At 44.0% G+C, this 12,859-nt stretch overlaps 7 protein-coding genes across 7 annotated transcripts; all 7 read right to left on the bottom strand.

The window, feature by feature from the left end:
• Positions 1-9: 9 nt before the first annotated feature.
• On the bottom strand, positions 10-583 carry LOC142985089 (histone H2A). The gene has a single exon (XM_076133043.1). The coding sequence runs from the start codon at positions 509-511 to the stop codon at positions 137-139; it is 375 nt and encodes a 124-aa protein (XP_075989158.1). The 5' UTR covers positions 512-583; the 3' UTR covers positions 10-136.
• Positions 584-1,780: 1,197 nt separating this feature from the next.
• LOC142985064 (uncharacterized) lies at positions 1,781-3,406 on the bottom strand. Its single transcript, XM_076132982.1, has one exon. It carries the CDS (start codon positions 2,644-2,646, stop codon positions 1,915-1,917), a length of 732 nt encoding a protein of 243 aa, XP_075989097.1. The 5' UTR covers positions 2,647-3,406; the 3' UTR covers positions 1,781-1,914.
• A 954-nt stretch (positions 3,407-4,360) lies between these two features.
• LOC142985068 (histone H4) lies at positions 4,361-4,874 on the bottom strand. Its single transcript, XM_076132986.1, has one exon. The coding sequence runs from the start codon at positions 4,861-4,863 to the stop codon at positions 4,552-4,554; it is 312 nt and encodes a 103-aa protein (XP_075989101.1). The 5' UTR covers positions 4,864-4,874; the 3' UTR covers positions 4,361-4,551.
• Positions 4,875-5,841: 967 nt separating this feature from the next.
• Positions 5,842-6,457, bottom strand: LOC142985065 (histone H3). Its single transcript, XM_076132983.1, has one exon. The coding sequence runs from the start codon at positions 6,389-6,391 to the stop codon at positions 5,981-5,983; it is 411 nt and encodes a 136-aa protein (XP_075989098.1). The 5' UTR covers positions 6,392-6,457; the 3' UTR covers positions 5,842-5,980.
• A 720-nt stretch (positions 6,458-7,177) lies between these two features.
• LOC142985067 (histone H2B) lies at positions 7,178-8,236 on the bottom strand. Its single transcript, XM_076132985.1, has one exon. The coding sequence runs from the start codon at positions 7,867-7,869 to the stop codon at positions 7,495-7,497; it is 375 nt and encodes a 124-aa protein (XP_075989100.1). The 5' UTR covers positions 7,870-8,236; the 3' UTR covers positions 7,178-7,494.
• An 877-nt stretch (positions 8,237-9,113) lies between these two features.
• Positions 9,114-9,687, bottom strand: LOC142985066 (histone H2A). Its single transcript, XM_076132984.1, has one exon. The coding sequence runs from the start codon at positions 9,613-9,615 to the stop codon at positions 9,241-9,243; it is 375 nt and encodes a 124-aa protein (XP_075989099.1). The 5' UTR covers positions 9,616-9,687; the 3' UTR covers positions 9,114-9,240.
• A 1,199-nt stretch (positions 9,688-10,886) lies between these two features.
• LOC142985054 (uncharacterized) lies at positions 10,887-12,516 on the bottom strand. The gene has a single exon (XM_076132970.1). It carries the CDS (start codon positions 11,754-11,756, stop codon positions 11,025-11,027), a length of 732 nt encoding a protein of 243 aa, XP_075989085.1. The 5' UTR covers positions 11,757-12,516; the 3' UTR covers positions 10,887-11,024.
• Positions 12,517-12,859: the final 343 nt, after the last annotated feature.

Genomic DNA, 12,859 nt, shown 5'->3' with positions numbered 1-12,859 from the left:
TTGTGGCCCTGAAAAGGGCCTTTTGTAAGAAAAATGCACGCCGCCGTCGTCGTCGTCTTGGTCGTACGACAGCAACGTATCATTATATCTTCCCACGAAGTGCGTCGGGTGTGAGGAGGAGGAGTAGGCGGTGGTTTTAAGCCTTCTTCTCGGTCTTCTTGGGCAGCAGGACCGCCTGGATGTTCGGCAGGACACCGCCTTGGGCGATGGTCACGCCGGAGAGCAGTTTGTTCAACTCCTCGTCGTTGCGGATGGCCAACTGAAGGTGACGGGGAATGATCCTGGTCTTCTTGTTGTCCCTCGCTGCGTTGCCGGCCAACTCGAGAACCTCAGCGGCCAAGTACTCCATGACGGCGGCCAGGTACACTGGTGCACCGGCACCGACGCGCTCGGCGTAATTGCCGTTACGCAGGAGCCTGTGGATACGACCGACGGGGAACTGAAGACCGGCACGGTTGGAGCGAGACTTTGCCTTTCCCTTGACTTTGCCACCTTTGCCGCGGCCCGACATGTTGAAGAGTTAGATTAAATTGAAGATTTGAAAACAAAGTTAAACACGTATGTACACACACAGCTGAAACCGTGTGCGCGCGCAGCGAGTAAGCGTTGTAGAGTGACTCGCCAACAGCAGGGGCATTTTATTATATACGCGATCGCTGGCGCGCAACCGTCGGGCGGGGAGCGGAGTCGACGCTCACGAACGAAACGGGCGAGAAAACAACACGATAATCGCCGCTATTGCGCGTGCGCGGCACTTTCGCGCCATTTCCACGTTATATTTTATGAATTATAGATTTATGATTTATGTATAATGTATAATATATATGCTCAGTATAATGATGAGAATATCAATACAAATAAAGAAAAAAAAAAAAAATTTTTTTTTTTCGTCCTGCAGTCGGGCGTCGTCACTTGTCAGTTTGATTTTGACAGTAACTAATAAAATATTTATGAATGTGTTTTTTTTTTTTTTTCTCGTGTAGGTGTGTAGGTAGTCGGTGCAATTGCAATATCGTAGTGTCACTAATGTCACTTGAGAGTTATAATAATTTGAATTGTGAGTGAGTAACGTACGCGTGCAAATTGCAATGTGCATCGCGATGTGATTAGAGCTAATACATTTATTATTTACGAGTATCTAGGTAGGTACTCGCGAGTGACCTAGGGAAGCTAGGGTGTGTTTGTGTTTGTGTTTGTGTTGCGGTGTGCCGTTATAATGATATAATATCATCGTATCGTGTGCTTCGTAGGTATGTGTTCGGCGGCTTTGGGTGAGTTTTTTATTTCAGATAAGCTGTTAGCTGTATATAGGTATTATGTAGTAGCTAGTTATAGTGTATGATATTCTAGGTGTTTTGAAATTATAGTTACGTTACGAGTTAACCACTCACATGTATTGTCATGTAGGGTGGCATAGGTAACGTCGTCGGTTCGTGTATTGTTTGATTCGTCGTCGGTATCATAGCTATACAATTATTATTATTATTGTTGTTATTATCTCTCTCGTGTTATATATACCTTAGTTAGTTAGTTAGTTAGTTGGTTGGTTACATAGCTGTGGTAGTTTATTGTTTTGTTAGTAGTTGGTTGGTTAGTTTGTTTGACTTTCTGTATACGCATCAGAAACGAATATGTATGTTTGTACATGATTCATGAATATATTGTTAGCCCTGAAAAGGGCTGTTTTTGGTAGTGGCGAGCGAGTGTGTCACGCACGCCGCCGTGAGGCTCGCGGCTGCTGCGACGGCGACCCGGTGGCGGGTCGCTCGCTGCCGCTGCTGCTGCTGCTGCTGCTGATGCTGCGGCGGCGGCGCGGCGGGACCGACGACGCGACGACGGTGTAGCGCGACCATGCACCGCACCCGCGCGTGTATAGCGCGCGCACTCGTTGGCTGCGGCCGGCGTGTGTGATATTTACTTCTTGGCTGCGGCTGCCTTCTTCGCGGCGGGCTTGGACTTGGGCGTAGCGGCGGCCTTCTTGGGCTTGGGCGCCTTCGGCTTCTTCGTGGGTGGCTTCGCGGTCTTCTTAGCCTTGGGTGCGGCGCCGCCCTTGGCCTTGGCGGGCGCGGCGGCCTTCTTGGCGGCGGGCTTCTTCTTCGCGGCGGCGGCGGCCTTCTTGTCCTTCGCGGCGGCCGAAGCCTTGGCTTTGGACGGCGATGCGGAGGCAGACGCGGACGCGGCTGCGGCCTTCTTGCTCTTGGCGCCGGCGGCGGAGGCGGTCGCCTTCTTGCCGGCCTTCGACGCTGCCGCTGCACCCTTGCCGGCGGCTGCCTTGCCCGCACCGGCGCTCGCGCTCGGCTTCTTGGCGGCGGCCGACTTGGACTCTAGCTTGAACGAACCGGACGCGCCCTTGCCCTTGGTCTGGATGAGCGCGCCGGACTCGACGGCGCTCTTCAGGTATTTTCTGATGAACGGCGCCAACTTCTCGGCGTCTACCTTGTACTGAGCGGCGATGTACTTCTTGATCGCCTGCAGCGAGGATCCGCTGCGCTCCTTCATCTCCTTGATAGCGTTGTTCACCATCTCGGACGTCTTCGGGTGCGTAGGCTTCGCCTTAGGTTTCTTAGCGCCGCCCGCCTGTCTTGCCTGTTTCTTTGCTGGTGTAGCGGGAGCGGGAGCTTCGGCGGCGACTGCTGTATCGGCCATTGTTGATTGTTGATAGATTGATTGCGAGAGTAAGTAAGTAAGTGAGAGAGAGAGAGAACGATCAAACAAACGTGTTCACGCGAGTGTGAAAGAGAGGTTCGATCTGAGACTTCGACTATCGTAGTAGATGTCGCCACTATACGCAACTTGCCACCCGATTAGCTACCTCGAGACTTTACCGTAACGAGGGCCATTCTGTCGCGAGACGATTTCTCGTATGAACACTTCATACTTTTCACTAACACGTATCTAATTAAATACAAATTTATTATATTTTTGTTATGTAACCACACTCGTTTATTGTATTTTCGTATACATAATGAACGAGACTATCTACCGGTACCGATAGATATCGCATAAAACGAACGATCGAGCCGGCGCTCACCATTATAATCCATACTGTCTACTTGGCATACCTCGCGTTCACTTCAAAATGTATTTTTCTCTATAAAACACAACGTTTCAGTTGTAAACGGTCGATAAATCAACAAGGAGGATATCGAGCTTGAAACGTATCAACATTTCATTTGTATTAACACTTTGGTCGAACGTATTAGACGATTAAAAGTGAACCTTCGTAAAACACGAAAGCGTTATACCACTTAAGGACGGGCGAGTCAGACCTGGTGGTATAACGTTTAATAAACTAATATAAAATTACAAAATACTATATTAAACAATGTGAAAGTGCATATAATGCAATTCAACATGCCAATAGACGAATAATCACGTTATGCACACGCTCAATCTCTCGCCGTACGTACACACACGTCGTACACGGTACGGAGACACCCGTGTCCCGTGTAAGTTTAGTAGATTCATTCCCTTAGGCAGTGCTCTCAGTTACAGCTATTAATTATTATTATGTACCAGTGTCCAACAACACAACACTTACTTGAACACAATATTAAACACACACACAAATATTAATTAATTAATATTATGCATAAAATTTTCTATTTAGTTCGATTTGTCTAAATATGTATTACATGTAAGTTTTAACAACAACATTACTTTGATGTTGACATATTGTACACATACCATAATATATCAATATGACAATTATTATTTTAATTATCATACAGTTACGTTAGTTAGTGTTAAACTGTTTATATTCTCTATTATTTAAATGTTACTCGAAACATTTTAATTCTAATCTTAATACCTATTATTAATGCTTGCATGTTATTTATTACTATGTACCTATTTGTAATTTGTACGGATATTTCTATTTCAGGTTACCGGTAAGCAGCTGAGCTGAGGCTGAGGCTGAGGCTGAGGCTGAGCCCTGAGGACATTCGACGTCGCAACGTAGCATCAACTAAGAAGAAACGCAGTCGAATGCAGTGCAGAGAGACGATCCAGGTATGTCAGTCAGTGTTCTGGTTACAAATATTGTATTTTTGTAATATAATGTACATACTCACTCATAACTTCAAACAAGTAGTAGCTGTACATAAGTAAGTTGACAGAGAGATACACCAGTATCAATGATTTTATCATAACACATTATATAGGTAGGTAGGTTACCTACGTACGTGTATTATACTCTATTCGTTTCATATAATATTGATGATTATGTTATAGTAAACTACTCGGTACGTTGCGTTCTAGCGTTAGTAGGTGAAGTGAATTTATTCATATATTATTATTATTATGTACGTGTATAGTAGGTATACAGTATACTATGAGTATAGTAGTATAGTATGAGAGTTTGACTTATCGTGTGTTCATTATAGAAACATAAACTTTATAATAGTTTATATGAATCGTATGCGGCCCTGAAAAGGGCCTTTTTATTAGCGCTATCACATATGACGCGTACGCTCAACGAGCGATGCGCAATTGCGACAGTGCCGGCTGGAGGACGGGTGTGTGTGTCGTCGTCCGTCGAGCAGAAGCAGCTTAACCGCCGAAACCGTACAGGGTGCGGCCTTGACGTTTCAGCGCGTAGACGACGTCCATGGCGGTGACGGTCTTCCTCTTGGCGTGCTCGGTGTATGTGACGGCGTCGCGGATCACGTTCTCGAGGAACACCTTCAGCACACCGCGAGTCTCCTCGTAAATAAGACCGGAGATACGCTTGACGCCGCCTCTGCGCGCGAGACGACGGATGGCGGGCTTCGTGATACCCTGGATGTTATCGCGAAGCACTTTCCTGTGGCGCTTGGCTCCTCCCTTTCCCAGACCTTTTCCTCCCTTTCCGCGGCCGGTCATCTTCTTTGTTCTTTAGTGTTGTGACGTTGAGTTGAGCAGACAGACAAGTGACGCGCGCACGTTGTTCAACGGGCGAGCGCTGGCGAACGACTGGGTGCACGGGCCAGTACATGCCCCTCATTTATATACGCGTTGCGGCGCTCGCTCGAGCTCGCTCGTTCGCTAGTCGATAGGTCGGTCGGAACTCGGACGCGCAGGGTTTGTTTTGTTTTGGCGGGCCGTGTGCGACTTGCTGCCTCATTTTAGTTGATATTATATATTTAAAAAAAAAAAAACGTAAATTTCAACTATTTACTTAATTATATAAACTAATCAAATAATATTTATTTATTAATATTATAACACACCGCCTATAATATGGTTAGCAGTGTACAACATCATAATATTGATTTAAAAAAAAAAAAAAAAGAAAAAAAAAAGTATTATTTTAGGTACCTATATTAAATTGGTTGTTAGATTTTGATAATTTTTATCATCATTCAGCAGTAGGTACCTATCTATATTTATTATAAGCATACAATACACGATCAGTATTATTTAAGGAGTGTCTGTCTGGTTAAAAGAAAAAGAAAAAAAAAAAAAAAAAAAAAAAAAAAAAAATGTATAAGTACAGTAATGTAGGTAATGAAATTCGACCATTTTGTATTTAGGATCTATATTTCGTCCTATATGTACTGTCTCTATTATAATATGTAATATTATATAATATGTAGCTGTATGTACCACGCCAGTAAATATTGTAATTTGTCAAATATGATGGACTTATGTATATTGTGTGTAGGCCTGCATCTTTATAGCTTGTACAGGAATGATGATATCATGTTGCAACTGCTATATTTTATTTTATTATATTTATATGGGGACCATACTTGCAGTATTTAGATATTAGGTAGGTATATTGTGTGTGTGTTAATTAATAGTTTGTTTGACTTTTTAATGTTAGTTGCAGAAACATATTTTATTACAAAAATATATGACTCATGTGTGGCCCTGAAAAGGGCCTTTTTGGTATTCGGCTGAGCGGCAATACAAGTGTATACTTAATAGGTGTATACAACAATATATCGCACACCGCCTTGTACACGCCAACTGCAGTACTCGATAGTACTGACTGCACTTAGGCGCGCTCTCCGCGGATCCTGCGCGCCAGCTGTATATCCTTGGGCATGATGGTGACACGCTTGGCGTGGATGGCGCAAAGGTTGGTGTCTTCGAAGAGACCGACGAGGTAAGCCTCGCTGGCCTCCTGCAGGGCCATCACAGCGGAGCTCTGGAAACGGAGATCGGTCTTGAAGTCTTGAGCGATCTCACGCACCAAACGCTGGAACGGAAGCTTGCGGATCAACAGCTCGGTACTCTTCTGGTAACGACGAATCTCACGGAGCGCTACGGTTCCGGGCCTGTAACGATGGGGCTTCTTGACACCACCGGTTGCCGGTGCGCTCTTGCGGGCCGCCTTGGTGGCGAGCTGCTTCCTCGGTGCCTTACCACCGGTGGACTTGCGAGCGGTCTGCTTGGTACGCGCCATTTCTTAATAATTGAATTGTACTGAAACTGAACCTGAACGAACGACGTGCGGTGCGAGCGGCGCGACTGTGCGAGCGGGAATGAAACGCGCATTGCCCGTCCCACTCGTATTTATACGATCGACACGGGCCGACAGCGCGAACCGGCCGCGGCGAACTCACTTGGAATTTTCTCTCTAAATTCGTATAAATCCTTTATTTTAAAGCGTACATAATATATTATATTGTGTGTACGTGTTTATATTATTATTCTATAAGTAACTTGATAAACGTCAAACTATGATAAACGTCATTTTTTTTTCTTTTTTTTTTTTTCTTTATAACATTGAATGACAACTATTTGAACGAACGAAACATGAAACAAAATGCGTTATACCTATATGTTATTCTTACAATTATCGTTATTTTTTTTTGTTGTTTTTTTTTTAAGTAAGTATTTATAATATTTTATTTAAGTACATAATATTGTATACCGTTCATCACCTATAAACATTACACCTATCACTGTATTTCTCCATCGACTATTTGCAGTTTAGTAACTTGATAAACGTCAAACTATGATAAACGTCTTTTTTTTTTTTTTTCTTTTTTTTTCCCATATAACATTGAATGACAACTATTTGAATTTTATTGAAGTACTTAAAATAATATTAGGCAGGCAATATTATTATGTACGATATGGGTATAGTACTCTGGTCGTGGAGCTTCAAAGTGTCATTATATATATTATTATATTTATTATCATCATACTTTATATTATATAAATAATATATGTATTGTTGTTTTGTGTCAATAATATAATTCCATTGTGTTACTATTTTTCTGTGTGTATTAAATTTAATCGTTGCAGATCGTAAAGGATAGCGACTGGGAGTGACGGAGATAGGTTTTTTTTTATGTTGTTGTTGTTGTTGTTGTTGTTGTTGTTGTTGTTGTTTGACTTTTGACATGTTTATCAACAGAAACATACATTTTGTATGTTAAATTGTATATGAAAATATTTGTGGCCCTGAAAAGGGCCTTTTGTTTGTGCGCAACACATAGGTAGGTGTGTATGTGGTGAGCGCAACGGTGGCGGCGGTACAAGTGCAAGCACACGCTGAGCTCACTTGGAGCTGGTGTACTTGGTGACAGCTTTGGTACCCTCGCTGACGGCGTGCTTGGCGAGCTCGCCGGGCAGCAGGAGCCTCACGGATGTCTGCACCTCCCTCGATGTGATGGTGGACCTCTTGTTGTAGTGGGCTAGACGAGACGCTTCGGCGGCGATGCGTTCGAAGATGTCGTTAACGAAAGAGTTCATGATCGACATAGCCTTCGAGGAGATACCGGTGTCGGGGTGGACCTGCTTGAGCACCTTGTAGATGTAGATGGCGTAGCTCTCCTTCCTCTTGTGCTTCTTCTTTTTCTTGTCGGTCTTGGAGATGTTCTTTTGGGCCTTGCCGGATTTCTTGGCGGCCTTACCACTTGTCTTGGGCGGCATGGTGCGGCGATTCAACAATCACACAACAATACAATACAGAGCGCAAAATTCGATCCGTGCGGCACGGTGAGCGGTTGGATTGTGGTTCGAAATTGCAGAGAGGCCGCTCTTATTTATCGGCGCTCTCGCCGCGCGGTGGTGGCGACCTAAGGGAGCGCGCGCCGTCGGACGGGCCAATAGGAGCGCTCCGATGCGGTCTCTGTAAGCTCGACGCAGTGCTGACGCACGCCCGGCAGCTACACATCGCGGAGCGCGGAAAGGGCGGGGGGCGATCGACGCGGTACAGAATACTGGCTAAGGCTGTTTAAAAAAAAAAAAAAAATTAAAAAATAAATTAAAAAAAAAAAAAAACACTCACACACTCTCACAATATAATATAATGCTAAGCCAAGTATGTTTTGTTTGTGTTTTATCTAATAGGTATACGTCATATATTATTCACTTATTAAATGTATTAACTTTATCGTTAGATTTTTTATTTATTTATATATTTGCGTTCTGCGAACGACTGACATAGATGAAATAAATATTATAACCTAATTATTTTATTGTATCGGTGTTTACATACCATAATAAGAGTGTACATATTTTGTAATTATAAATACATACGTTGTTGACACGTGGATAAACTAAACTGTACTCACTATTAAGCATTTATTATTATTTTTTTTTATTTAAATCAGCACCTACATGCCATATGATAATATTTATTTAATGAGTTATCGATATTTCATAATTATGAACTACAACTAACTGCTACTACTACAACTGACATAGGTACGCAAAAAAAAAAAAAAAAAAAAGAAAAAAAAAAAAACATTGGTAAGTATTTGAATCTGGCTGAGATGACGTATATTTTTTTTTTTGTTATTCCGTTTTACGGCCCTGTGATCTAGCACTTTTGAGCTTTTTTGTAATCTGTGGTTATATCGAAGTTACGGTATTGGTAATGAAATTAAATAGTGGAATTTGGGAAGATGACGTATATAATAATAATTGTTGCCACATAGTATAATATAATGTATTGTACTTTTATACTATATATTATCATACTTATTACGTTTATTAATTAATAATATAATTATTAAAAAATCTATTCGTTCGTGGGGTTTTTTTTTTTTTTTTTCTCTGTTGTTGTTTGTTTTGTGTGTGTTTGACTTTTACTCATGTTGCAACAGAAACAGTCATTCATTATCATAGGATAATTATGATAAATAGATAGACTTTGATTCATATTGTGGCCCTGAAAAGGGCCTTTTGTAAGAAAAATGCACGCCGCCGTCGTCGTCGTCTTGGTCGTACGACAGCAACGTATCATTATATCTTCCCACGAAGTGCGTCGGGTGTGAGGAGGAGGAGTAGGCGGTGGTTTTAAGCCTTCTTCTCGGTCTTCTTGGGCAGCAGGACCGCCTGGATGTTCGGCAGGACACCGCCTTGGGCGATGGTCACGCCGGAGAGCAGTTTGTTCAACTCCTCGTCGTTGCGGATGGCCAACTGAAGGTGACGGGGAATGATCCTGGTCTTCTTGTTGTCCCTCGCTGCGTTGCCGGCCAACTCGAGAACCTCAGCGGCCAAGTACTCCATGACGGCGGCCAGGTACACTGGTGCACCGGCACCGACGCGCTCGGCGTAATTGCCGTTACGCAGGAGCCTGTGGATACGACCGACGGGGAACTGAAGACCGGCACGGTTGGAGCGAGACTTTGCCTTTCCCTTGACTTTGCCACCTTTGCCGCGGCCCGACATGTTGAAGAGTTAGATTAAATTGAAGATTTGAAAACAAAGTTAAACACGTATGTACACACACAGCTGAAACCGTGTGCGCGCGCAGCGAGTAAGCGTTGTAGAGTGACTCGCCAACAGCAGGGGCATTTTATTATATACGCGATCGCTGGCGCGCAACCGTCGGGCGGGGAGCGGAGTCGACGCTCACGAACGAAACGGGCGAGAAAACAACACGATAATCGCCGCTATTGCGCGTGCGCGGCACTTTCGCGCCATTTCCACGTTATATTTTATGAATTATAGATTTATGATTTATGTATAATGTATAATATATATGCTCAGTATAATGATGAGAATATCAATACAAATAAAGAAAAAAAAAAAAAATTTTTTTTTTTCGTCCTGCAGTCGGGCGTCGTCACTTGTCAGTTTGATTTTGACAGTAACTAATAAAATATTTATGAATGTGTTTTTTTTTTTTTTTCTCGTGTAGGTGTGTAGGTAGTCGGTGCAATTGCAATATCGTAGTGTCACTAATGTCACTTGAGAGTTATAATAATTTGAATTGTGAGTGAGTAACGTACGCGTGCAAATTGCAATGTGCATCGCGATGTGATTAGAGCTAATACATTTATTATTTACGAGTATCTAGGTAGGTACTCGCGAGTGACCTAGGGAAGCTAGGGTGTGTTTGTGTTTGTGTTTGTGTTGCGGTGTGCCGTTATAATGATATAATATCATCGTATCGTGTGCTTCGTAGGTATGTGTTCGGCGGCTTTGGGTGAGTTTTTTATTTCAGATAAGCTGTTAGCTGTATATAGGTATTATGTAGTAGCTAGTTATAGTGTATGATATTCTAGGTGTTTTGAAATTATAGTTACGTTACGAGTTAACCACTCACATGTATTGTCATGTAGGGTGGCATAGGTAACGTCGTCGGTTCGTGTATTGTTTGATTCGTCGTCGGTATCATAGCTATACAATTATTATTATTATTGTTGTTATTATCTCTCTCGTGTTATATATACCTTAGTTAGTTAGTTAGTTAGTTGGTTGGTTACATAGCTGTGGTAGTTTATTGTTTTGTTAGTAGTTGGTTGGTTAGTTTGTTTGACTTTCTGTATACGCATCAGAAACGAATATGTATGTTTGTACATGATTCATGAATATATTGTTAGCCCTGAAAAGGGCTGTTTTTGGTAGTGGCGAGCGAGTGTGTCACGCACGCCGCCGTGAGGCTCGCGGCTGCTGCGACGGCGACCCGGTGGCGGGTCGCTCGCTGCCGCTGCTGCTGCTGCTGCTGCTGCTGCTGATGCTGCGGCGGCGGCGCGGCGGGACCGACGACGCGACGACGGTGTAGCGCGACCATGCACCGCACCCGCGCGTGTATAGCGCGCGCACTCGTTGGCTGCGGCCGGCGTGTGTGATATTTACTTCTTGGCTGCGGCTGCCTTCTTCGCGGCGGGCTTGGACTTGGGCGTAGCGGCGGCCTTCTTGGGCTTGGGCGCCTTCGGCTTCTTCGTGGGTGGCTTCGCGGTCTTCTTAGCCTTGGGTGCGGCGCCGCCCTTGGCCTTGGCGGGCGCGGCGGCCTTCTTGGCGGCGGGCTTCTTCTTCGCGGCGGCGGCGGCCTTCTTGTCCTTCGCGGCGGCCGAAGCCTTGGCTTTGGACGGCGATGCGGAGGCAGACGCGGACGCGGCTGCGGCCTTCTTGCTCTTGGCGCCGGCGGCGGAGGCGGTCGCCTTCTTGCCGGCCTTCGACGCTGCCGCTGCACCCTTGCCGGCGGCTGCCTTGCCCGCACCGGCGCTCGCGCTCGGCTTCTTGGCGGCGGCCGACTTGGACTCTAGCTTGAACGAACCGGACGCGCCCTTGCCCTTGGTCTGGATGAGCGCGCCGGACTCGACGGCGCTCTTCAGGTATTTTCTGATGAACGGCGCCAACTTCTCGGCGTCTACCTTGTACTGAGCGGCGATGTACTTCTTGATCGCCTGCAGCGAGGATCCGCTGCGCTCCTTCATCTCCTTGATAGCGTTGTTCACCATCTCGGACGTCTTCGGGTGCGTAGGCTTCGCCTTAGGTTTCTTAGCGCCGCCCGCCTGTCTTGCCTGTTTCTTTGCTGGTGTAGCGGGAGCGGGAGCTTCGGCGGCGACTGCTGTATCGGCCATTGTTGATTGTTGATAGATTGATTGCGAGAGTAAGTAAGTAAGTGAGAGAGAGAGAGAACGATCAAACAAACGTGTTCACGCGAGTGTGAAAGAGAGGTTCGATCTGAGACTTCGACTATCGTAGTAGATGTCGCCACTATACGCAACTTGCCACCCGATTAGCTACCTCGAGACTTTACCGTAACGAGGGCCATTCTGTCGCGAGACGATTTCTCGTATGAACACTTCATACTTTTCACTAACACGTATCTAATTAAATACAAATTTATTATATTTTTGTTATGTAACCACACTCGTTTATTGTATTTTCGTATACATAATGAACGAGACTATCTACCGGTACCGATAGATATCGCATAAAACGAACGATCGAGCCGGCGCTCACCATTATAATCCATACTGTCTACTTGGCATACCTCGCGTTCACTTCAAAATGTATTTTTCTCTATAAAACACAACGTTTCAGTTGTAAACGGTCGATAAATCAACAAGGAGGATATCGAGCTTGAAACGTATCAACATTTCATTTGTATTAACACTTTGGTCGAACGTATTAGACGATTAAAAGTGAACCTTCGTAAAACACGAAAGCGTTATACCACTTAAGGACGGGCGAGTCAGACCTGGTGGTATAACGTTTAATAAACTAATATAAAATTACAAAATACTATATTAAACAATGTGAAAGTGCATATAATGCAATTCAACATGCCAATAGACGAATAATCACGTTATGCACACGCTCAATCTCTCGCCGTACGTACACACACGTCGTACACGGTACGGAGACACCCGTGTCCCGTGTAAGTTTAGTAGATTCATTCCCTTAGGCAGTGCTCTCAGTTACAGCTATTAATTATTATTATGTACCAGTGTCCAACAACACAACACTTACTTGAACACAATATTAAACACACACACAAATATTAATTAATTAATATTATGCATAAAATTTTCTATTTAGTTCGATTTGTCTAAATATGTATTACATGTAAGTTTTAACAACAACATTACTTTGATGTTGACATATTGTACACATACCATAATATATCAATATGACAATTATTATTTTAATTATCATACAGTTACGTTAGTTAGTGTTA

This window comes from Anticarsia gemmatalis, chromosome 29 (genome assembly GCF_050436995.1).
Source record: "Anticarsia gemmatalis isolate Benzon Research Colony breed Stoneville strain chromosome 29, ilAntGemm2 primary, whole genome shotgun sequence".
NCBI classification, from domain to species: domain Eukaryota; kingdom Metazoa; phylum Arthropoda; class Insecta; order Lepidoptera; family Erebidae; genus Anticarsia; species Anticarsia gemmatalis.
Note: the sequence above shows the minus strand (reverse complement) of the source record. Positions and strands in the feature narration are given on the sequence as shown.